We start from the raw sequence: 23,860 nt of genomic DNA, 5'->3' as shown, positions 1-23,860 counted from the left end.
TCTGCAAAATCTTGCCAGATTATTTTTCTCAGTTTCATCGTAAATGAATGAGTGTGTAGGGCGTGATAGAACTTTTTTTTATACTCTGACCTGTGAATTGTGGTCTCCTGTTAACAGACACACTTAATGTGCCAAGTTTCTGGACATAGACTATTTCAGAAGTCCTTTTGGCAGTCATTGTGACAGCCTTTGTATGTGGGTATCTTCTACATCTGGTGAAATTGCTAAAATGTTTACATTAAAACCATTTTCATTTGAACAAAACAAATTTGAATATATGCTTACAAATGCCATCCACCCCAAAGGGATAGAGAAGCCACCCTCTTTGCATTTATGGTTCTTGTCTCCCACCCCCACAATGTGAGCCTGACAAATAGGACGGCTCATAAAATACTCTTGAGCTACAGTGGAAAATTTGGAGCATACCGTTCATGTCTAATTATCCCTGGCATCCTCTCCCGTGTATGTACCAGGCTATGGGGCACAGGAGCAAGATGAGAAAACTAAGTCCTCTGGAGCTGTCAAGGAGCTCTCTGGGGGATGGTGTGGTTGCAAGGCCTCCCTGCCAGACTCCAGAGGCCCTTTTACTGTGGGAGCCTGGTCTGGGACAGGGACAGCATGGGGAAGCGCTTCCAGAAGAAACTGCTCAGTCTGAAACAGATGACTGGCAACAGATAGCTGGGATCACATTATTCCCCAAAAGAAAGATGGTTCTAAAACAGCCCCCAGTGGAGGGTAACACAAGCACCATTAGAAACGAGTTCCTCCCCAAGCGAGAAGGCCTCACTATTTTCACAACTGTCCGTAGTCAGAAGGAGAGTCAGAAAAAAAAGAGTGAGAAAGACAAGCGGGATTGCATATTCCAGTGAGGACAGTACATTTTGTCTTCTGGACAGAGTGTGCAGAGGCAGAGATGAATAAAGATTCTTCTTTGCTGAAAACAGATTGCATCCAGAGACTAACTTTCTTGTCCCCCCCAATTGTACGCAAGTGTTTATTGATCTGCTTTAATATATCGGACACACAGAGTCATTCCAAACAGTTTATTTAAATGATAGTATAGTAGAGATTTAAAATCGTGGTTTGTAAATGTTATCAAATATACCAGATGTCCACGATACATCAGTTGGTTTTACCATCTTAATTTGAGCTTTAAGAATAAGTGCTCAGAAGTACCTAGCAGATGACCCATGGGGATTGTGAGGTGATAAGGTCTGTTTTTTTCCTGTTTGAATTGTAATTTCTCCATACATCTTTCTGTAAATATAGAGTATTAACTAATTATCTCAGCAGTCTTCTAGTCCAAAGGGAAGTAGGGGTTTTAGAAAATATAATTTACATTAAAGAATAATGCAGTTGTTGACTAAGAATTTGTCAGAAGAAATACGGCATCTTAAAACATTACTTAGCTAATGGAAGTTGAATAATCTTATCCTATATGTAATATTGTCTAAGATTTTTAAAAAGCAAATTATACTAGTTTCTCAAGACGTAGTTCACTTGTCAGTTGTATGCTCGTGTTTAGATTTACCTACTCTTAAATGATGGTTTGGTGACCGTGAGCTGATTTGCAAGGCAACTGTAAGGGATTTATGAAGGACAATTTAATTTGGACTTTGTGCAAATATCCTACTTTTTGGTATGAATTAATGTGTGTAGGGTTGTCTGTGCCTCCCCACTCCCACAGGTCAGTTCCGCGATAGCAGGATGTGTAATGTTGTATTCATTGGAGTATTCTAGGTGTCCCCCCTTGCTTTGTTGAGAAAATGAAGTGTGATGCTTTGTGTGCCCCCCGCACCCCACCGAGGGAGATAGGCCCTTCCTTTACACCCCCAAGTTCACAAAACCATCAGAGGATTTGCCTCAGTTGTCCTGAGGGCACTTAAATAACTTATTTCTTTTATGCTGTCTTCCATGTTATGTTGGAACACTTTTTTTTAAAAGGGGTGGCTTTTTGATTTGTACTTGTATCTTTAAATTTTATTTCTAAAGTTGGATTTTTTTTAACAGAATTGTTTTTACTTTGGAAGAGACCTTTTCCAAGTAGAAAGCCATTTTAAGATTTACCAGTTCAATACTAATTTATGTAATTTCTCCAATACGTTTGTGTAAATAACAAAGTTTAAATTATGGCTCTTTTTATAAACAGTGTTTCCTGGTGATCGTGGAGCCTGTTCTTTCATTTTTCCCAGCCTGGAAAGCTTTTCTTAAAGTGCTAGTACACATAAAATATAAGGAGTTTTGGCATGATTTTGTAAATTTCTTGGCAGTCTTTATATAAGTATTTAGTGGTCTCCTTAAAAACAGGAATTCTGTTGCATTCAAGAAACGTTAAAGCCTGTAATCATCAAAATTTCCTAGAGATTCACGAGCTGTTCTAGATGAAAGTACTCCCACGGAAAGTGCATGTTGGGTCAACCTTAATCCATCCATTTAACATCTCTAGAAACCTCACTTTTATAACCGTGATCCTGGGGTCCCTACGTGGGGTTCCAGAATTCTCTCACATTCACCCCCTTCACTTCTCGGTTCACTTAAGCATCCATAGGGGCAAAACAGCATCTTACACTTAAAGACAAGAACTTATGTTCTTAAACAAATCGGAGTTCACACGCGGCCCTTCCCTTCCAAGCAAAAGAAAGGACACGCGCATATTCTGACCAGCATGGTGAGCTGGGTAAGCAGCGCCTCTGCGCACACCCGCCTCCCCCGGGGGCTCCAGAAGCGAGGGAGAGGCTCTCACAGGTGCCCTGGTAGGCTTGCGCCGCAGCTGCCTTTCCCTCCAGGGTCAGCAGATTATTACAGGGAGAACGCCTCCCGTGGCTGGGGCTTGTCTGTCCCGCGAGCTCCATCCACGCGCCGTTTGCTGGCAATCCGGGAAACCGGAGGAGAGCAGAGGAAACCTCAAGTCCAAAGAAAAAAGGCCTGCCTCCAATTAGAAGGACTGGAGCCCAGGGTTTGTAGCTGCAGTACTGCTGTTTCTGGTGTGAGGGCCGTCCCGGCCACTGCGGGCTGTTTCACAGCGTCCCTGTCCTCTGTCCACTGGATGCCAGACGTGCCCCTTACCACACTGTGACGGCCCCAGATGTCCACCCTGAGGGCACGCGTACCCGGATGAGAACCACTGCTCTAACTGAGTCAAACTCTCATATGGAGTTCATCAAGAGGATGGAATCCCTGAGTTCTCCCTTTAAGTCTGAATGCTGTAAGCATACGTACACGACGTGCTGTGTAGACTCTCTGAGAGCGAAGAAGCTCTTCTGGAGAGCAGGTTAGAGTCAGGTTGCAGAAGCAGGCCGGCTCTTCACCAAGACCCAAAGGGGCACCACTTCTCCCAGCCTCTGCCGGGCTCCACTCACCTCATCAAGGAGGCACCTTCTTCTCTCTACTCCCCATTCTGTGCAGCTATCTGGGTGCGGCACCGATGGTGGATTTGGACGGGCACACGCAAAACTCCAAATAAGGAATTTGTCAGTGTCTACATCTCTTCTGTAGGAAGAGGGAAATCCCAGGCCCCTCTCTAACTAACCAAGACCTTAAAGGTTTCTATATCTTCACAAAAGAAATGTCACTTCAGGGGCACCCGCGCGGCTCAGTCGGTTAAGTGTCCGACTCAGTTTCAGCTCAGGTCGTGATCTCATTGTGAGATCAAGGCCTGAGTCAGGCTCTGCATTGAGCATGGAGCCTGCTTAAGATCCTCTCTCTCCCTCTCCTGCTGCCCCTCCCCCCCGAAAAAAAAGAGAAATGTCACTTGAAATTGTATTACTGAAACAGTAAATTATCAGTAAGGTAACCAATTAGAAAAGCAAACTTTTAGAAATGAAAAGTTACATTTTAAGTGAATTAGCAACATTCTCTAAAGTCCAGTTGTCTTAAAATACTTGCTTGGTAGTGAAACAGAAGTACACATTTCCAGATAGAAGGGCAGAATAAGGTTGTGGTTCTTTAACCCAGCTAGCTTCTTAACCCAGGCACTGAGAAGTGTCTGCTTTAGGAAGTGCAGCTTTAGGAAGAACATTTATCATGAAAAACATTTTCTCTTCTTCTGGGATTTTTTTTTTTTCATGAGCAGCATCCTCAAGAGTAAGCACTGGAGTTCTAGTTAGCACCACCCTCCCCCCCAAAAAAAAGAATAGACCTGAGAAGCTTAAAACTTAAAATATGGGGAAAGAACAGGGCAGAACAGGACTTTGAACAAATGGACAAGTGAACTAACAGGGCAAGTGATGTGCGTCTGCAGGGCATGCGCTTTGAAGCCTTCGTGCATCCCTGCCTTCGTCTGGGCAGAGCAGCGGCGTCCACGGCTCAGGGAGTGGCCTCGGAGTCGGCCGGGCTGGGGGTGAAGCCCAGCCCTGCCGCTGGCTAGCTATGACTGTAAGAAACTTCTTGAACTCGTCGAAGCTTGTTAGTGTGGAAGATGAGGATAATCGTGTCTACTTCTGAGAGTGTGTATAAAGGGCATAGTGAGGCACGAACGCTCCGTGCAGGTGCTTCTGTGTGATGCCGTTTCCCCAGAGCAGGAGGGCGTGCTGTCAGGGCTCTTGCCTTCACAATCCTGCAACAGCCCCACTAGACTAAACGCTCTTTAGTACAGGTTTTGCCTCTATTGGCTAAAATCTCAGTGTCCCCCCCCCATTTTCTTTCTCTTTAATTTCCAATTTTCTGAGAGGCTTTTGATAAGCAACTAAAATCTGGCCCTGGCTTTTCTACCTAACCTTATTTTCCACCACTCCCCAGAACGTTCCTTCCATGTCTGACGTGGCATCACTGCCACTCCTAACTAAAACTCCATACTCACGTCACCAGAAATGCCCCCTTCTGTGTGAACCCAGCCCCTCTTTAAGGCTCAGCCCTCGTGGCTGCCTCCTCAAAACCAAACTTTCTCTGCCCCTGCAGCCCTTCTCCACTCAGCGCTCACCGGGCACCTCCGCATGCCTGGCAGTGTGGACAGCACCGGGAGTGCTCGGGTGACCGGGACCCGGCCTCCCCGGGATTGGTACGGCCTCGTGTGGGAGACAGGCGGGTAAAAAAAGAGCTCCGGACGCCGCGGCAGGTGCACCTCCCTGGGTCGTCGTACTTGCTGTACTCGGCATATACCTTGTGAGGAGTCCTTTAGACTCTGTTTTCTTTGTGCTTTAGCGGCTGAGTCTCACACCCCAACAGCAGCAGGCCTGAGACTGAGGGCACAGCGGGCACTTAGAGCACACGCTGGCTTGATGTAGGACCACCAGGCACGTAGTTGAAAGGAGGACGGGTTGCTCGGCCCGTTCTGATAGGCGTTGTCAGCTTCCAAAGATAAATTAAAAAACAAAACGATGACGATGGGTCAGCTCCTGGCGCTCACTGGGACCTCTTGGTGACTCGAGTGGTTCTCAGGCTTTTAGAATCATGTAACAGTGCACTTTCGAATTGGGAAGTGGGACAAGGAGAATGAAGAATTGTCCCATGCACGGAATAAAGTCAGCTTTACAGAAAACCTGCTGCACTGTCCACGTTTTCCTCATTTCGTCGCGGACCAGGAAGAGCCTCGTCCAAACGTGGCATGCGCGTTTCCTGATCTCTAAGTTTCGGACTCCACTGGAAAGCGCCTCGGGTGTGGACCGAGCCCTTGGTTTGTGCGCAGCACAGCCACATCTGAGTTCGATGCTGTGCTGGCGTCGGCACCAGGGATTGCCGTGGCTGGCCCGTAACAGAAATGACGTTTCCACGTGTAGGTAAGCTGCCCCGACAAGATCCCGGAGGTCACAGACTCCATGGAATATCCTGAACAAGCCCACACTGTCCCTGCCACTGAAATTAAAGTTTATTTCATTTTTATGTGGCTTGATCGTGCTTTTGGTCTTTTATTAGAGAGACTCCCCAAAGGCATGCATGAACTAGCCAGCCTTCCTTCCTTTGCCTTATTCCCGTGCCAGTCGGAGAAATATTTCCACACCCTCTCACCTCACCAGTACAAAACACGCTACCCTAACGGGAGGGTGTCAGACCAGAGATTGGGTGAGAGCACCACTAATTCCCACTGTAGAGAACCCTTTCTCAAAGGGCCCCTCGGATGATTAGAGGGAGGCGCCCTTTATTGTAGGTGCTCCTGATACAGCATGGAACAGACCGGCACTTGTGTCTGTGCGGTTTGCATTCTGGTAATATAAGAAAGATAAATTCTAGGAAGACAGAAAATGGGACGGTGTGATGATAATAGCAGTGGGGATTAAACTGTTAGGTCATTCTTGCAGTGCAAAGCGAGAATAGGCCCCGCAGACCCCATAATGGTGCGTGTGGGAGCCCAGGACACCTGTCTGGGTGATTCTGAGTATTGTAGTAAGAGTGGGAACAAGCACCCAGTTCTAGGTGTGGTTCTAATTGCTTTATGTCTCTGCTGACCGGTAGGGTCACCCCGGCCATTATGTGGCTATTTAAATTTGAATTAATTCAAAAAAATTTTTAATGTTTATTTATTTTTGAGAGAGAGAGAGACAGCATGAGCAGGGGAGGGGCAGAAACAGAGGGAGACACAGAATCCAAAGCAGGCTCCAGGCTCTGAGCTGTCAGCACAGAGCCCGACGCAAGGCTCGAACCCACAAACCATGAGATCGTGACCTGAGCTGAAGGCGGACGCTTAGCCAACTGAGCCACCCAGGTGCCCTGAAATTTGAATTAAATTCAAACTAAAAAAACAAAAGGGAAAAGATACGTTTCCCAGACATACCAACTACCCTCCAAGTGCTCAGTGTGGCCAGTGACTACTGGACAGCAGCGAATGGACTGCTTCCGTTATTGCAGTAAGTTCTGTTGGATAGCACCTCACCGGAGGGACTGTTTTCATGGCAACCCTGACAGAGCAGGTACTGCTTTCCTGTTTTGCAAATAAGGAGAGTGAGGCACGGGGAGCCATACGTAACTTGTCTAAAGTTGCGTAGTTAATGCATAACAGGACTAGGATTCATACCGCGGCCACCTGGATCCGGCGCCTGGGGGTTAATCTCCACCCCGCTGTGTCGCTGGGGCTCATAGATGACTGGGGCTCGTCTGTCCACTGGTCAGTAGAGCAGGTTACGCCGTGGTAATATCTTGTCGCTGAACGCTATTAGATTCAACTAAAAGAAATTCTGAGCCAACGGCTAGGTCTTTTCTGTCTAAAAATGTAGCCCTATATTAGCACAGCTTCTCCTTCCTTGGAGAGGAAAGAGGGAGCTACAAAGCAGCAGGAAGATACCAGGCTGGTGTGATCTCCATAGAGCAGACCATCTGAGCTGTCTGCGCCTGTTTCCACGCACACAGAGTGGGAAGATGGGAAGTGCCCACCCCGCAGAGCTGTCGTGGGGGTTTGAGGAGGCGAGGCATGGATGGCACTCAGCACAGCTGGCCTCGTCACAGGTGCCCAGCGCCTGGCGCGTTAGCAGGGCAGCAGCTGTCATTACCACCCCCGTCCCTGCTCCGTTCTGTAACGGCCACTTGGATGGCGTGCTCCATAGCGCACGGCGAACAGCCGGGACTCATACCTTCTCCCAGAGCTGCCACGAGACCTCCTAGTTCCGAACGCCACACGCTGGTATTGGGGGAGAACAGGAAGGCCCAAGGCCCCTTGGAAATAAATGGGCACTTAGCTGATGCACTGAATGCTTGCAAATTTAAGCAAGTGTCTCACTCCTCTGAGCTTTAGTTCCTTAAAAAATGGTCACGATCATACCTACCTTGTGCGATAGTTTCAATAATGAAATGATTATCTGTGAGCCTGGTGCATCGACACAATGTATACCATAGCCATAATTACCACTTTTATGGATGATTTTCAGCTTCTCATGACGAAAAAACGTCTTGGAGTATTTTCTTGCCCAGATGGCTTGGACTGACCCAGAGGCTGTGTCAGGGCAGAGGCAGAACAGGTGATCATCCGACATCGTCACCATCAGCGCACCGTGTACCGCGATGGCCAAACCCTGGAACAACAGGGCAGAGCCCGCTGAAGAGCATCGTGGGGGGCCCGCGCGTAGCTGCTGTCTCCCTGACGCGGAAGCTGCTTCACACCCTGCCCCCGGGCCAGCAAGAAAAGCGGCTGCCTGCATGCCTGGAGGCAGCCGTCCTGCCCGAGATGCAAAGCAGAAGGAAAGACGACTCAGGCTCCCAACTGGCCAACAGACTTGACCAGAATCAGAGCAACCAGAAGACGCCAAAACACCCAGTCTAAGAATTTGGGGCATCGGATGGAAAATCTGGGTATTGTGAACCGCTAATTCCCAAGGATGTGGCCACATCCCACGTCGGGTGCTGATTATTAAAAGTATCTAAATAAAAGTGGGCCCTGAAAGAGCGTGTCATGAACCAAGGATTGAGTTAACCCCATTGTGGGAGCAAGGGGTCAAGCACAAGAGGAAAAGAACAGCAAAAGACAGTCGTGCAAATGGAAACAGTGACAGAGGTACAGATGAAGTATCGTGACCTTTAAAAGGTAAAGGTCAGCAAGAACAAGAAAATACTGAACTGCGTCCCATTCTTGGAAAAATCCTTAGAAGACACAGTAATGTTTACTGTCCCCAGTTTCTTCTGCTCTCCTCCCACCGCTGATAGCTAATCTCTGAAAGACAGTTGCCCTACCTCTTATTGTACTTCGATTTGTTCTCCTTTATTCCCACTGGGTTAACGAACTGACGGCCTGTCTATCTAGTATGATCCAAATTTGGTTGCAAAGATGAGCCCTAAAATGGCTCGCACAGCACCTGCGCGCCGGGCAGTGCCCTCCACCCTCCCAGCTTCATCTGGATCTCAGCACTGTTCGTTTAAGTGACACACCTTCTTAAGGGAGCGATGCTGTGCGAGGAATTTTCCTCCTCTCCGGAACCTAATGCACAGTTTACTAAAGAAGTGGAGTATGGGATTCTGGAAATTGTCTCATGCCCTGACATAATAAAGGCTCATTGTGAGCAGGAAGAACTTTATGGGAGTCAGCCTGAAATGCCACCAGTAGACATGCCTCATTTATTCTGCACAGCACAGAAAGCTCGCGGAAAGGAAACTTTTAAAGAACTGAATGATCTTACGTCAGGACTGTCAGATCACAGGATGGAGAATCAAAGGGTGGTGCAGCCATAGGTGGACATGCTGAAGCCATCCAAAAAAGGTTGTCAGAAATGAAGATCTAGGTAAATGCCTTCTTAAAAGACTAAATTTATCTTGTTTTAAGATTATTGGAGGGCACCTGTGTGCCTCAGTCGGTTAAGCCACCGACGTTGGCTCAGGTCATGATCTTGTGGTTCATGAGGTTGAGCCCCGCATAGGGCTCTGTGCTGACAGCGAGGAGCTTGCTTGAGATTCCTCTTTCTCTCTGCCCCTCCCCCACTCATTCCCTCCCTCCCTCCCTCCCTCTCTCTCTCTCTCTCTCTTTCAATAGATAAACATTAAATAAGTAAATAAATAACATTATTGGCACTCTTGCTATGTTATTCCACAGACATAAGTGTCCGATAAAAACAAATATTTTATTAGTGTTCATCAGAGGATATGTAATCACTAAAATTAAATGCCCAGCCGTGGTGACTTTAGTTACTGAATTGACTATTGATAGACTATTTTAATAATTCCAAAGATCCTTAATGTTTTCCCTGTTTACACTCTTCTGAAATAATTAGTGTGGGCCCATTTTGTAGAAGGGCAAGTCAGAGGAGGTGATTCATTTTTGCTTGGTTGCCGCACTAAATTGTGAAGCTGTCGGAGATGACATCACTGGGACTGGGCAGAGTTCTTCCACCTGTATCATGAGGATAAGATCTCTTTTTTTTGTAAGTGATAATCTTCCCAGATGCCTCATAAGGGTTCAGCTAAATATGTTCTATTAGCACTAATGAAACAATTGACTTTTACCTTTTGTAAGCAATAAAGGAAAAGCTTGGCTAAATTAAAGTGTATAGAGCTTCAGTTAATAATACCTTTCTTTCCCTGGGACCTACACTATAATTAGGCAGGTTCGCAAGATGGATAGAGGAAGCCCCATCAGTTAAATCAGTTGAAATGGTTCATCTGTTTGGCAAACCATATGGAGAGATATTTTTAAAGCAAGTGAACACCTCTTCTCAGCCTCGGAAATACAATTTAGATCGTGATCATCAAGTACTAACATTTTAGGAGCGTCTCCCGTTTCATTATTGTGAAAAGACAGTTCGGCATTTGGGTCACTACATCTTTTGGGTTATCTATCAGTAAACCATTAAAATCTGTAGTCAGCGTAGAAATGGAAGCACCACCATCAGAAATGATCTGTTTATTTCCCTTCTCTTTATCCAACTTTTTTTTTTTTTTTCTTTTTGGGACAGAGAGAGACAGAGCATGAACGGGGGAGGGGCAGAGAGAGAGGGAGACACAGAATCGGAAACAGGCTCCAGGCTCCGAGCCATCAGCCCAGAGCCTGACGCGGGGCTCGAACTCACGGACCGCGAGATCGTGACCTGGCTGAAGTCGGACGCTTAACCGACTGCGCCACCCAGGCGCCCCATTTCCCTTCTCTTTAAAGGAAAGCTGGGTAGAACTGCGTGTGTGGGAAGCTGTGAGATTTTATTTCCCTAAATTGTTGACCCAGGACCATCTTTGCAGATGACAACTTCTTAGAAGTTCGCAAGTGGCATCGCTATGGAGTTGTGAACGTTTTCACAACTGTAGGTTATGAAGTGAGGCTATTGGGTGGTCCCCAGAGGGCAGTCATCCTCGATGCTGTGCAGGGACAGGAGGAGGACATAGGGAGCGCAGGAAGGGCTGAGCTGAGCCATCACAGACCCATCAGTCACTTGGCCATCTCTTCCCTAGAGGCAACTTCTAAGACCTTTCTCTTTGAAGTAGAAAGTGCTGAGTTGAGTCTGTACTGGCATTCTGCCCAGACGGTGACCCCTCCCAGTCAGTAGATGAAGGTACTGGTGTGCCCGCCTCCTGGGGTAGGGTCTGCCACAGGGTGTGGGCATTGTGGCTATTAAGTTGCCCAGTGTTCTGGGAGCGCCCTGGGCATCCCGCAAGTGCTCCGGGGCCACACCATGTCAGACCATGGAACTCATGCATTTGCCCAGTTTGGCCTGCACTGCCCGCTTAGAGACACTGTGACAATCTGCAACATGGACGCGCTTCTTCCTGAGATGTTTTCAAATGGAAGGGCTGAACCCCTACCAGTATACAGACACCTGGTGTGGTTTTTAAATAGAAACCAAACAGAAACTCTTAAAGTAGGAGCTAATCAGACTGCAGAGAAACTTGGTTAATAAATCCATCATGTAGGCCCCTAGTGACTGCAGACTTCCCAGACAGCCGCGTATCACATTCCCGTGTCTAATTGCCGATCTCTCTAATCACATCTATTACAACTTTAATGTTGGACTGCATATGCTTTCAGGAGGAAATGGCTGTCAGTGTCTCAAGAATTGTTGATGGGCCTTGTGTTTTGTGATGGATAATGTCAGAGAAGCACAGGAATGTATAATGCATGGGGGTGGGGAGGTCCTCAAGTGCTCATCATGATCATTTTCTGCCTGTCCTGGGGACACTGAGTTGTTGCTTTTGGAAAAACTGCCTTCCCATTAATTATTCTTGGTTCTGGTAAATGAACCACAATTCCAGCAACTCAAGACTGCCCTGGAACAAAATAACTGAAATATGCGATACGGCTTTGTCAGTGGGTAGTCAGAGATTACCTTCTTTAAGAGAGATCTCTTTATGATTTTTTTTTTTTTTCCGACAACAAACCAGTATATGTTCATCATTAAAGAAGCTTTAGGGAGTATCGCAATAGAATTTTTAAAGATTATCCATAATCCACTCTTTAGAGAGAAACGCTTTTAACATTTTGTATATCTCTTGTGGATTTTGTCCTTAGTTATATGTCCAAAAATATATATATAACGTCTAATATATTTTTTGACCTGACCTCTCCTAGAATATTTCCTTGTCAATAAATATTATCTAAACTATCATTTTTGATAATTGCATAGTTTACCTATACCATACTAACCTCTTATCAGCAGATACTCAGATTACTTTGTGAGGTGGTTATCTTACCCAAAAAAAAAGATGCTTTTTTTGTTTGTTTGTTTCTACAGGAGTTTCCTTTTTTAACTTTTAGAGACATACTCATTTTAAAAAGATGTTCTACCTACCCAGCTAGAGACAGGACCCAAAAACACCATCTCCACCCACAGTTTGCACATTTGGATGAGTCCAAAATTAGTTCCATTACTGCTTTACCACAGTATAGCACACCTGTTGCTCGGTGTTTTATCTGAACTGCCTCATGTTCTCCTCCCAATCCCTGTGCCCTGTAGGTGCTACTGCTCTCTCCATGTCATAGGAGGAAACAGCCTGGTTGCTGTGGCCAAGCCAGAATTGGAACCCAAGATTCTGACCCCTGTGCTTAGCTCCTAACGTGTCACACCTGTTTTATTAGCCACACACACGCGTGCGCGCGCACACACACACACACGCAGTTCTTTAAGAATGATTAATAAAGATTTTCTGTCACTTAAAATAATTGCACCTTTTGCTTTCAACATATTTTTTTGCTTCCACTTTGTAATGGTGTTCATTCTCTTTCCCAAAATGTTTCTGGGGTGGTTGTTGAATGCTTACACACCCTCGATGATGTCCTTTTTCTCGGTGCCCTAATTCTTGGGGATTCTCAATTTACTAGTTGAATTTCTTAAATACATGCACAAGTAGAAATAGGCCCTACAACTTAAAACATTTTTTTTAATCCTGGACTGTTGTGAATTGATAATAATGTCAGTGTTCATTTTCAGAGATGGTAAGTTTCCTTTCCTAAAAGCAGGTATTTTGGATTGAGAGTTGATGGCCTAATTAGCCTTGGACCTTTTTTTAGCTTTTCCTAGAGCACTTTAGATTGTTTCAAAGTAAGAAGTAGGCTTTATGTCCCCGAGGGTGCCTTGCTCTGCCTAACTCTTTATTCGCTGCCCTGAATGCTTCTCTCCAGTGCATATGGAAGATAAAGGCCAGAAAATGTTTCTGTTTGCTTTTATGTTTCTCTCTTTGGAAGTAACTAGAATTTCTTTGCTAGCTCATTTCCATACTTAGATGATGTTCTGGAAATACCTCACAGGTAGGACTCAGTAAACAGTTTGGAAGTATGTTTATGTAATTATCAGCCAGTATTTACATAATATATAGCATTTACATACTATATAAATATATCTAATATCTATTGAGCACTTACTGTACCCGCACACTGTAAGTGATGGCATTTTGCTGTTAATTTTTTTTTAATATTTATTTATTTTTGAGACAGAGACAGAGCATGAACAGGGGAGGATCAGAGAAAGGGAGACACAGAATCTGAAGCAGGCTCCAGGCTCCGAGCTGTCAGCACAGAGCCCAACACGGGGCTCGAACTCATGGACAACAAGATCATGACCTGAGCCAAAATCAGACGCTCAACTGAGCCACCCAGGCACCCCAGTTTTTTTAATTTTTTTAACGTTTATTTATTATTAAGAGAGAGAGAGAGCATGAGCAGGGGAGGGGCAGAGAGAGGAGGAGACACAGAATACGAAGCAGGCTCCAGGCTCTGAGCTGTCAGCACAGAGCCCCACACAGGGCTCGAACTCACAGACTGTGAAATCATGACCTGGGCCGAAGTCGGATGCTTAACTGACTGAGTCACCCAGGCGCCCCAGTGATGGCATTTTGCTCTTAAAACAACCCTATGAGTTAGATATTGTGGTGATTTAGGTGACAAGATAGGGTTTAGATTTAAACCCAAACACTGACCCCTCAGGAGCTTGTCAGTTCTGGTCTTGTTTATTCCACTGTGTTATGCAAATCTTCTTTGGGCCTCAGTTTCTTAATCTTGAAATAAAGAAGAGTTGGAATAGCTAGCTGATTTTGAAGGTTTTTTCCACCCTCAACATTTTGAGTCCATGAATCTGCTTGGAAAACCACCTCCCTGTTAGAAATCATTGCCTCTCCTCTTACATTTGATGTCTACACTTGCTGCCTTTGCCCCTGCCCAACCTCCGTTTTCTCTATGGCAGTGCCTGTGCTGTAGGACACGCAGGAGGGGGGCACATGAAGTCCCCAGGAGAAGGCCACATAGGTCCTTGTCATAGAACACTGGGGTACTGCGGTCTGCTCAGGGCTGGGCGGCTCCTGTTGAGTCACAGGCCACAGGCCACAGGCCACGCCAGAGGCACGCAGAGACGGCGTCGGGATGGACTGGAGCTGTTCTCATCGCTGGCAGTGTGAGAGGACCTAACGTGAATGGGTTATAACTTATTCATGACTAGAGTCTAAAATAGCTTCTTATAACTAATTCACAGCTACCACGTGAGTGCTAGTGTGCTATTTTTTCGGATTCTAAAATTATTACCCTATTTCCACAGGCTTTGTGAAAAGATAAGTCTGCGATTGCCAGGAACAAAGAAATTTCCCACCTTTTTAAATGGTGGGGCCCTTTCCTATCAAAGATACTCCATTGCTTTTAGTCTAAGAAATGTGGTACAGGGACACTTTAAAATACTGCTTCTGGCATGTCAAGAAATTATGGGATGAGGTCATGTTCAAATCAATACTGCCGCAGTGCTTTTTGATTAATGCAATGCAATTCTTGTCGAGATCTCCACTCAGCAACATTAGGAAGCAGTGTAAAATTATCCGAAGCCCGTCTGTGATGCAGGAGTTCAGACGTGAAGGAAAAGTGGAAGTTCGTTAGGCAAGAGGATGGGAGGTGGTTTGCCAAGAGCATTCCAGACGGAGGGAGCCAGGAGGGAGCCAGGTGCGGGAAGGCCCTGTGTTGGGGGAGGGGTGCGGCAGATGGGGCTCCCGAGAGGACAGCGGTGTTGATGGAGCCCCGAGGTGACTGGTGTGGGGCGAGCCCGGGGAGGGGCAGGCCGAGCAGGCAGGGCCTCTGGGAGGGGGGGGCGGAGGGGGGGGGTGCTGGATCCCAGGAGCATTGCAAGGATGCCGGGCGGTCAGAGCTCTGTTTGTGGATGCAAATGTGGGCAAGATCTGTGTGTGCACTTAGGAGGGACGGTACGGAAAGCGTATGTGTTTAAAAGGGGGCAAAAGCAAGTCTGACTGTGGTCCCTCCCCACCATAACACCTGAGGCGTGGCTTTCTGACCACCCCGGCCTCGTTGCGGAGTCAGCCCAGAGGCAGAGAGGGAGCGTGGCCCTGGCTCTCAGAGTGGGCACCCGCCTGGACCCCCAGGACCGGGACACACGTGACGCCACAGGTACCTTGTTCTTTCTCCTCAGACCAGCTTAGCTGCTTCACAGCGGCTCTGGCTAGGCGCACGGTGCCCTGCCCTCAGCCAGCTTCCCGGGAAGCTTTGCCGCCGAGTCTTTTCTGCCGGACTGGAAGGGCAGCAGCGCCCTCCGGCCGTTGTCCGTCTCACCTGGAGCACGGAGAGCCTGTGGGCCCTGCCCTGGGGAGCAGTGGTGCGCCCGCGTCTGGTGCACACCCCCCGTGCAGAGGCCACCGCGAGGCACCGCGCCTGTGCCCTCCGTGTCAGAGCACCGGGTGTGGCGTGGGCATTCCACGTGTGCGTGGAATTGAGACCCACCGCAGCCTTCGGGATTCTGGCCCGCGGAGCCTGAGGGCCCAGAGAGGCTGCGAGGCTGCGAGGCTCCGATGCGACCTTTCCTGGTTTATGTTTTCCCTTGTTGGTGCGATATTTGCGTTTTTCCTCAGGGGGCGTGGTGAGAACAAACGATGATAAGTGACAGGAGAGCACTTGGTGCTGGTACAACTGGAGATGGCCCGTAAATAAAATGATCGTGCCACCATTTAAGCCTTAATGCCCTGAAAGAGAAGAAAGAACATCACTCTTGAATTAGGATGAGAATTGGACACGAGCTACTGACAGGCCATTTGTCCTCCTGCTGCCACAGAGCAGCCTCGTTGAGGTCGGGGCCCACGTCTCTCCAAGGACCTTCATTAAAAGCACGTTCTCACCAGGAGATGGTGTTAGCGTCCCTCCCCGCTGCGGGAGGCGGTCTTGGCCGGGTCTCCAGAACCCATCTCTCCAGAGTTTGGAAGAGCAAGGCTTTGCCAAGCATTAATTTTCCAAACCGATAGAGTGAATAGCACATTAACAGACATTTAGTGCCTAATGATTTTACCGGGGGAAAAAAAATGCGCGTGTGGCTTAACCTCCAGATCACGGTCAAAGCAGCCTATTCGGCAGACCTTCTGCCTTCAGCGCCTGTTCCCACCACTTCTGGAGTTCCTCTGGTGGAGCCGTGCACACCACCAGCGTGGGCCTTGCCCTCCGGCCGCCACTGTGGCCGGGCCCTCGAGTGCCGGTCCCTTGGCACCCCATCTCGGAGGACAGCGTCCAGGCCGCCCCGCCTTCGGCCGAGCCGATAACTGCGAAACTGCTGACCGCTCCCAGCAACGCTTAGAAACAAAATGGGATTTTGCCTCAAGACAAAAAGCTGCGGTACAGAGAGCCCACACTTTACAGCGTGTGCCCTTTTGACACACAAAGTGCAGTGTTGTGCAAGCCGTGCTCTCTGAATGTCGTCCTCCGTTACTGGTTGACACATCATCAAGACGGGGTGAATGCCTTTACTCAGGCAGGATGCATTATTCATGGGCACAGATGCCCTGCAGCTTTCCCGTCAGCCATCATGCCGACCCCTCCAGGGGGGAGTCACGAACGCTCCTTCGTGTCTCTGACCCCAGAGTGTCTTAGAGATTCTGAACTAAGCCTCGCGGGACCACCTTCTTTTCTTCTTCCAGATTAGCCACGTCTCTCAGCTGTGTCTCCGTGGCCTAACCGGGATGCTTCTGTAGCTTCATTCTTGCCCGTTTACTGGGAGGATTAGGTCACGACCGTGATCACATGTCACAAGAGCTAAGGATGAGAAAGTTAAAGCATCGCTTTTTGTTTAAGCTACAGCGACTCTTTGTCCTCCGGAAGTCAGTGATGTTGTTATCCTTTTGAGCTGATAGAAAATAATTTAGTAGCTTGGATACCATTTGGAGACGCGACTCGCCGCCTCGGGCCTGAGGGGGCCCACACTGTTGGTGTGTATCCAGCAACGGAGAAGGGGAGAGCGCCCGTCGGGTGAGGTGCCGTGGGGTCGATGACCCTGTCCCCCCGCTGTCGGGGCCCCGGACGGAGCGGCCACAGCTCCCTTGCCGGCTCCGCACGTTACATACTCACATCTTCCTGTTCGCCTGGTGCGTCTTCCTCCCGAGACTGTCTGCCCACGGCAATGGGAGCTTCAAGGGCACCTTCTCATTCCTGCGCTTGCCACGGTGAACTAATGAATTACAGATCAGTAAGTACAGCTCAAAGCTGCTGATTCACGAGGCGATGAGACTGTGAACGGGCACATTTCGATGCTGGACAAATCCGTTTTTGAAATTTTCATGTTTCCCATTTTCTTTGAGCAAGACGTGCCTGTGAAGTTAAGCATCTAAGCGGGAAGCCCCTGGAATCAAAGGCTGCTCAGCCTGAAGGCTCCCCTGGTGCCACACCCCTACTCGAAGGCGTGGCACGTGGGGTGCCCCTGCGCCAGGCTCCGTGCACTCTGGATGGACTCAGATCGCATGGCAGGTGCCGGAGGGCGAGAGCCCTGCTGAGCGGCAAGACTGTGCTTCGAGCTGCTCTCTTACCACCCTAGGCCCGCGAGTTCCGGATCAGCTTTAAGTCGCTCTTTGTCTTCATCGGCAAGCCCCGAAAATACGGGTTCTGCGTTTTTCAGTCGCCACCAGCACCTCCTACGTCCACAGCTGACCCTGCGGCCGGGCGCTGTGCTGTGCCCCTGTCCTGCCCGGAGTGTCCTTCTGTTGCTCTGTACCTGGCTCCCTTCACCCTTCCTCCGTCACCTTCCCTTTCTCGGGCTCGCCTGCCACACGATTTCCTTCTTACCTTTCCTCTGGAGCGAAGCCGGTCGCCGGGGGGATGGAGGGAAGCTTTTCCTGCGGTGAGGACATGGGTCTTGAGTTCCAGTCATGAACTTTTCTTAGCTCCAGAGCTGGGGTGTAAATATGTCACTGACCTTACAAGGCACAGCGATTGGTGTCACCCAACGTGGCGACAGTGCCTGGGTGTGCGGTCTTCTCCAGAGCCGTCTGTCCACAAACTGGAAGCCATCTGAGAAGTGGCGTCTCCTCTGGGAGGAACTTTGGCAAAGCAGATGAGGAAACTGCGCTCTGAGGCTGTGTATTTACCAGAACAATTTATAAGTTAATTACCCACCTTTTGTCCTTTGCGTTTTTCAGTGTCATGCAAGGCATCTTGAATTTCTTTGGTAGCTTTTCCAGAAAGACCCAATAGACTTCACCGCATTTCTTGAGTTACCACAAAGGCCAAGAATCTGAGGCCCTGTGTGAGCAGCTGACGATTGAGGACTGAAAAGCCACCGCGGGCAGGGAGGCAGGGTTTGGGGACAGACTCCAGATTCCCACAGCCGCCACGTGGCCCTTTTCCCAAAGAAAGACCCGGGGTTCCTCTCAGCTCTGTGAAATCCAGAGGCTTCCGCTGGAATTCCCCCTGCCTCTTCCTTCCACCCCTCGCTTGCTTTGGCCAGCGCTCGATGCCATCTTGAGGAAATGTTGCCCCCGGTGCCCAGGCGCCCGGTTTCCCATGAGGCAGCTGTGGGTGCCTAGCTCATCAGGGAAATCTTTGCCGATCTGGCTGTCCTGGTCACAGTCTGTGGAAGTATGGGTGGCGTGTGGAAAGACCAGGATTTGGAATCGGGGGGCCCGGGGTTTGATGCCCCCCTTCTAGAGCTGGGCCTCATGCTGCCTGTGAGCCCCCGGTGCCAAGGGGGGCGGTCAGCGGGCAGCGTCCTCTCCCGGCCTACTCCCTGCAACCCTCAGCGTCAGGGAGGGCCGCCGGCGTCTGTGTCTCCCACAGGTCAGCCGGATGTCAGCATGGCAGCCACAAACCTGGAGAACCAGCTGCACAGCGCCCAGAAGAACCTCCTGTTCCTCCAGCGGGAGCATGCCGGCACCCTCAAGGGGCTGCACGCCGAGATCAGGCGGCTGCAGCAACACTGCACAGGTACCGGGGGCCCCGCACCCCCTCCGCGGCAGGGCAGAGCGGGGACCTGTGATCCGGCCCGTCTCAGACGGCGGCCGGCTCGGAAGCTGTGCCAGGCCCACTCGGGGGCAGGGTGAGGAGGGGGCTCCGCTCCCCTCCGTCATGGGCGAGCCTGCCGTCGCCGGAGCGCACTCCGGTGCCTTATTAGCTCACCCTCTCTGCCTAATGGACAGGCACCCGGCGTAAAGCTGCAGAGCCATCTCTCGGCATACTGAGGGCTTAGAAGATTCAGATGCGGTGGTTGGAACGGACAGTGCAGTTTGGAACCGATCCCCGAAGCGTCGCGTACAGAGCCGGCTGCTTGCTCCTTGTGGCCGCTGGCGTGTGTTTTTGGGAAGGCGGGTTTCCTCCGAGTGCGAGGAAGGACAGTTTCTGCCTTCTCACGCCTGCCCCGATGCTGCCGAGCCCTGCTCTGTCTGGGCAGGACGCGCGGGGTGATCGTGGAGGTCGGTTCTGCATCTTCAGAGCCAATGAAGGCTTTGAGAGCTACTGTAACCATACACAATTAACGCATATGCTTTCCTTTTTAGATTTAACATATGAGCTGACACTCAAAAGTGCGGACCAGACAGGTAAGGACGTCCTCCCTGAAAGTTAATGACGGTGTCACTTCCCGTTGTGGCACATGTTGGTGCCATTTGTTTGCACTACCTACACGCGGAGAAGAAAATACACTTGCTAGGAAGAGTTGCACAAGTGACCAGAGCTTTCTAGAAAAGACGGGAAGGAAGTTTGGATCCTGAGATGTTACGAGGGGCTGTCAGCGCAGCGAGAAGGGGGAGCGGTTTTATTTTCTTCATTTTCTCTCGATATTTGGAATGCCTGTTATAAGCTTTTCTTGATTTTCTGATTTTTCTCCAGTGAATATGTGTTCCTTCTATCATCAAGAAATACATGTAATTTAAAGAGAGACAGAGGAGAAGGAGCAGGGTCCCACCTCTCTGTCCCTCGAGCCTCATACGGGACCTGGCACAGAGCAGGTGCTCCCTAAAAACTACTTGAATGAACGACCAAATTACTGGATGGTCCCCAGAGGATCGTGAATGTCTTTCTCTAGACTGCAGTCCCCAAAATGCTTCCCCTCAACCAGAATCCTCCAGGACCCCCAAAGAGATCAGTCTGATGGCAGCTGGGGCAGAGAAGATAGAACTGGGGCCTCTGTGGCCAATGACAAACGCTCCCCAGAACAGAGTGGGGAAGTGTGCAGAATCCACACTTGAGTCAAGACACCTTTTTTTTTTTTTTTGAGAGAGAGAGCATGAGTGTGGGAGTGGGGCAGAAGGAGAGAGAGAGAGAGAGAGAGAAAATTGCCACACTCTGCGCAGAGTGGGGCTCGATCCCACAACCCTGGGATCATGACCTGAGCCAAAATCAACAGTCAGACACTCTGGTCAGACCCTCAAGGGACTGAGCCACCCAGGCGACCCAAGATGCCTTTCTCTAGCCTTCATGATGGCAGTTATTATTCATGAGCACGCCCAAGCCCTTGAAACAGATGCAGGCCTTTCCGTGGATCTCAGTGCATCACCAAGCACTGACTTTTCCATTCATGACACTCAGGTTACAGTCTCCTAAGTACGCCTCTCAGGGACCAACATGTCCTTTTGTCGATGAGAGGAGGGGCCTGGGGACCGGAGCCCACCCTTTGGGCCTCGCTGCAGAGGCAGGACGCTCCTCACCCCCTGAAGCCCTGGACCAGGATCTGGGCCTCGGAGGATTCCGGAGAAGAGGATGTCCTGCGCCCCCTGCCATCCACGTCACAGAAATCAGTGTCCTTGCTTCCTGCCGCCTCCTGGCCAGGCTAACCTGAAGAAACACGATTCTTGCCCTGAACCCTCTCTGCTTCCAGGAGGAGGGAGCTCCTATGCCCAGTCCCTCCTCCCCTGGAGGACTCTGCCCCTAGAGAGTTCCTCAAGGCTCTCGGGCCTAAGTCCCAAAGCCACCCACGCAGCCTCATCAGCAGCCTGGGCTCAAGATGACGATTGGCCCAGGGATGCCTCCTTGTGGAGGCGGTGTGACAGCTCTCAGCTGGTCCTGGTTGGGGCGTCTCCCCTCCCCAGGGCTGGAAATCCCTTCCTTACCTTAGTGGATGCAGAACTTGCTCAATCTGGGGACACGGGGTGCAGACACGGGCTCCTCCGCTGGAGGTTCTGATTCCGAGGGTCAGGGAGGGGACCTGAGAATCTATTTTAAAAATGCCACGGTGAGGGGCACCTGGCTGGCTCAGTCGGTAGCACAGGTGACTCTTGACCTCAGGGTTGAGTTCGAGCCCCACGCTGGGTGTAGAGCTTACTCAAAAATTAAAAAAAGAAAAAAAGCAAAAACACAAGTGCCGCGGTGACTGAGTGCTCGGGCAGCTGGGGAGATTGTGCTGCAGGCGATGAACGGGACAGGCGCATCTTCCACGGGGAAAGAAAGACGGGACGTGCGTGCGGAGGACGTGGTGGGGCAGAGCTTCCCGTGGGAGAGTGGAAATGGTCAGGACGGGAGGTGCTGCTCCCTGGGAACAGAGGTCACCGAGGAGCAGCTGTCTGGGGTCTCAGGGAGGCAGAGGCAGGCATTCGAAGGAGCGCCCGAAGAGTCGGGGCCACCCAACGTCAGTCCGCAGCCCTGGATCCGCGTCCTCACGTGAGCGGTGCCCGCAGACGCCAGCTCCCACCCTGCACCGGCCCCGGGGTGTCCCTGAGCGGCTGGCTGTGGGCGCACGGTGAGGGGCCGGGGGGGCCGAGGAGAGCCGAGCGCAGGCACAGGGACACCTGCCCTCTGAGACACGATGAGAGAGGGGACCCGTGTGGCAGGAAGGGGCAGCCTCAGAGCTCTGTGCTTGGACACGGAGAGAGTCTACGTTTGGGTCTCACAACGGCATGCCGAATGGAGCGGGTGTTCGATAAATGCCACCCGAGCAGACAGCCGGATCTGCTCACAGTTTACTCCTGGGTACGTGCCGGGGTCCGAAACCCGGAGAATTGCCCGTTGTGACTTGGGCATTTTTGAGCTCTGGAGGCACGCTTTTGTGCAAGGAGCCAGAGAACTGAGAGCGGGAGGGAGCTCAGAGGCCACGTGATCCCCACATGGGGTGGGGGTGGAGGGGGGCGGCGGGGAGGGCACGGAGACGGGGCAGGATGGAGCGTGGGAGCAATGTGCCCCCACCCCAGCCCCGCCTTCCACGCGGCCGCCCTGGGAGGTGAGGCCAGCCTAGACGGTCTCCGTGCCTCTGCTCCGGGAGGCGTTGGCGCTCAATCCTGTCCCTCGGCTCGTTCCTCTAGGAGACGGATCTTCCCGAAGCAGCGAACTAAAGAGAAGATGCGAGGAGCTGGAAGCCCAGCTGAAGCTCAAGGAGGACGAGAACAGCGAGCTGCTCCGGGAGCTGGAGCAGAAGGACGCCATGATCCTGGTGCTGGAGAGCACCGTCAGGGAGCGCGAGAGGAAGTACCTGGAGGAGCTGAAGCTGAAGAGCCACAAGCTGAACATGCTGTCGAGCGAGCTCGAGCAGCGCGCCGGGACCATCGCCTACCTGACCTCGCAGCTGCACGCCGCCAAGAGGAAGCTCATGAGCTCCGGCGGGACCTCGGACGGCAGCCCGTCCGGGAGCCCCGTGCCGGCCAGCTACAAGCCGGCCCCCCCCAAGGACAAGCTGCCCGAAACGCCCCGCCGCCGAATGAAAAAGAGCCTCTCGGCCCCCCTGCACCCGGAATTCGAAGAGGTTTACAGATTCGGGGCCGAGAGCCGGAAACTACTCTTGCGGGAGCCGGTGGACGCCATGCCCGACCCCACCCCGTTCCTGCTGGCCCGGGAATCGGCCGAGGTCCACCTCGTCAAGGAGAGGCCCCTGGTCATCCCCCCCATCGCCTCCGACCGCGGCTCGAGCGAGCCGCACAGCCCGGCCCGCGAGAAGCAGCACAAGGCTCACGTGGGGGTGGCCCACCGCATCCACCACGCCGCCCCGCCGCAGGCCCCGCCCGAGGTGGAGACGCTGGCGGTCGACCAGGTGAACGGAGGAAAGGCCGCGAGGAAGCACTCAGGGACGGACAGAACTGTGTGAAGCCTGCCCGGGCGACCCTTCCCCCCTGGCTGTCGATGCACTGTGATCACTACTAGGAAAACTCATCCACGCCTTTTTTTTTTTTTTTTCTCCAGTTCCCCTGCATGCCAAATTTTTTTTCAGACACGTCAACATTCTTATTCTCCTGCTCCTTTTGCCCTGGTACTGACACCAGAATACGATCATGTCCCTGCTGCAGAATACCTATTTACCGATTGCCGTGGCCAAACACCTGTGTGCCGAATCGCTCGCTTCTAATCCCACTCCGTGTAACTTCAGTGCGCTCGTGGACAAAGCACAGGCCACAGGCTGCATCACTACTCGACGTTAATGAAATCAGATAGTCAACCCGCCTAACTATACAGCCGGAGCAACACGTGCCGACCGGCCTCGACCCTCTCGCTCCAGTTCCTAGGGCGGCCCGTCCAGAGCAGCCCCTGCTCCCTCCCGGAGACCCCGTGACCTCCCACCAAGCCTCCCCCGGGGCGGCCCCGATAGCCGAGCAGCTGTATGTGTCTATCGCGGGAACGAAATAAGATGATGTTACTCCTCGTGTCACCACAACCTGAATGTGTGTTCATATTCTTTGGTTAGTTTTATCCAAAATGTTCAAGATCCCAACAAACTTTATTTTCTAAACCTGCCTCTTTCTGGTTTGTGTCTTTTATTAAACTACCTGAGGGAGGAGCTGGGGGGAGGCTGAGGGAGGAGGAGACACAGCAGGCCCCCCAGTAATTACCGCGTTCTCGCCCCGTGTTCTTTTCCCAGGGCTCCGGCCCCAG

At 50.8% G+C, this 23,860-nt stretch overlaps 1 protein-coding gene across 2 annotated transcripts in view; it reads left to right on the top strand.

Moving 5' to 3' along the window:
- The window catches only part of CCDC92 (coiled-coil domain containing 92), a 31,314-nt gene extending 7,593 nt beyond the window's left edge, over positions 1–23,721 (top strand). For both annotated transcript variants that reach the window (XM_030335679.1, XM_030335678.1), the window contains exons 2-4: positions 18,851–18,997; positions 19,567–19,608; positions 22,303–23,721. In XM_030335679.1, coding sequence (XP_030191539.1) covers positions 18,868–18,997; positions 19,567–19,608; positions 22,303–23,078 — 948 coding nt within the window. In that variant the 5' untranslated portion in view covers positions 18,851–18,867 and the 3' untranslated portion in view covers positions 23,079–23,721. The remainder of the gene's footprint in view (positions 1–18,850; positions 18,998–19,566; positions 19,609–22,302) is intronic.
- The last annotated feature ends 139 nt before the right edge of the window (positions 23,722–23,860 follow it).

The sequence above is a fragment of the Lynx canadensis genome, chromosome D3 (genome assembly GCF_007474595.2).
Source record: "Lynx canadensis isolate LIC74 chromosome D3, mLynCan4.pri.v2, whole genome shotgun sequence".
Lineage (NCBI taxonomy): Eukaryota > Metazoa > Chordata > Mammalia > Carnivora > Felidae > Lynx > Lynx canadensis.
Note: the sequence above shows the minus strand (reverse complement) of the source record. Positions and strands in the feature narration are given on the sequence as shown.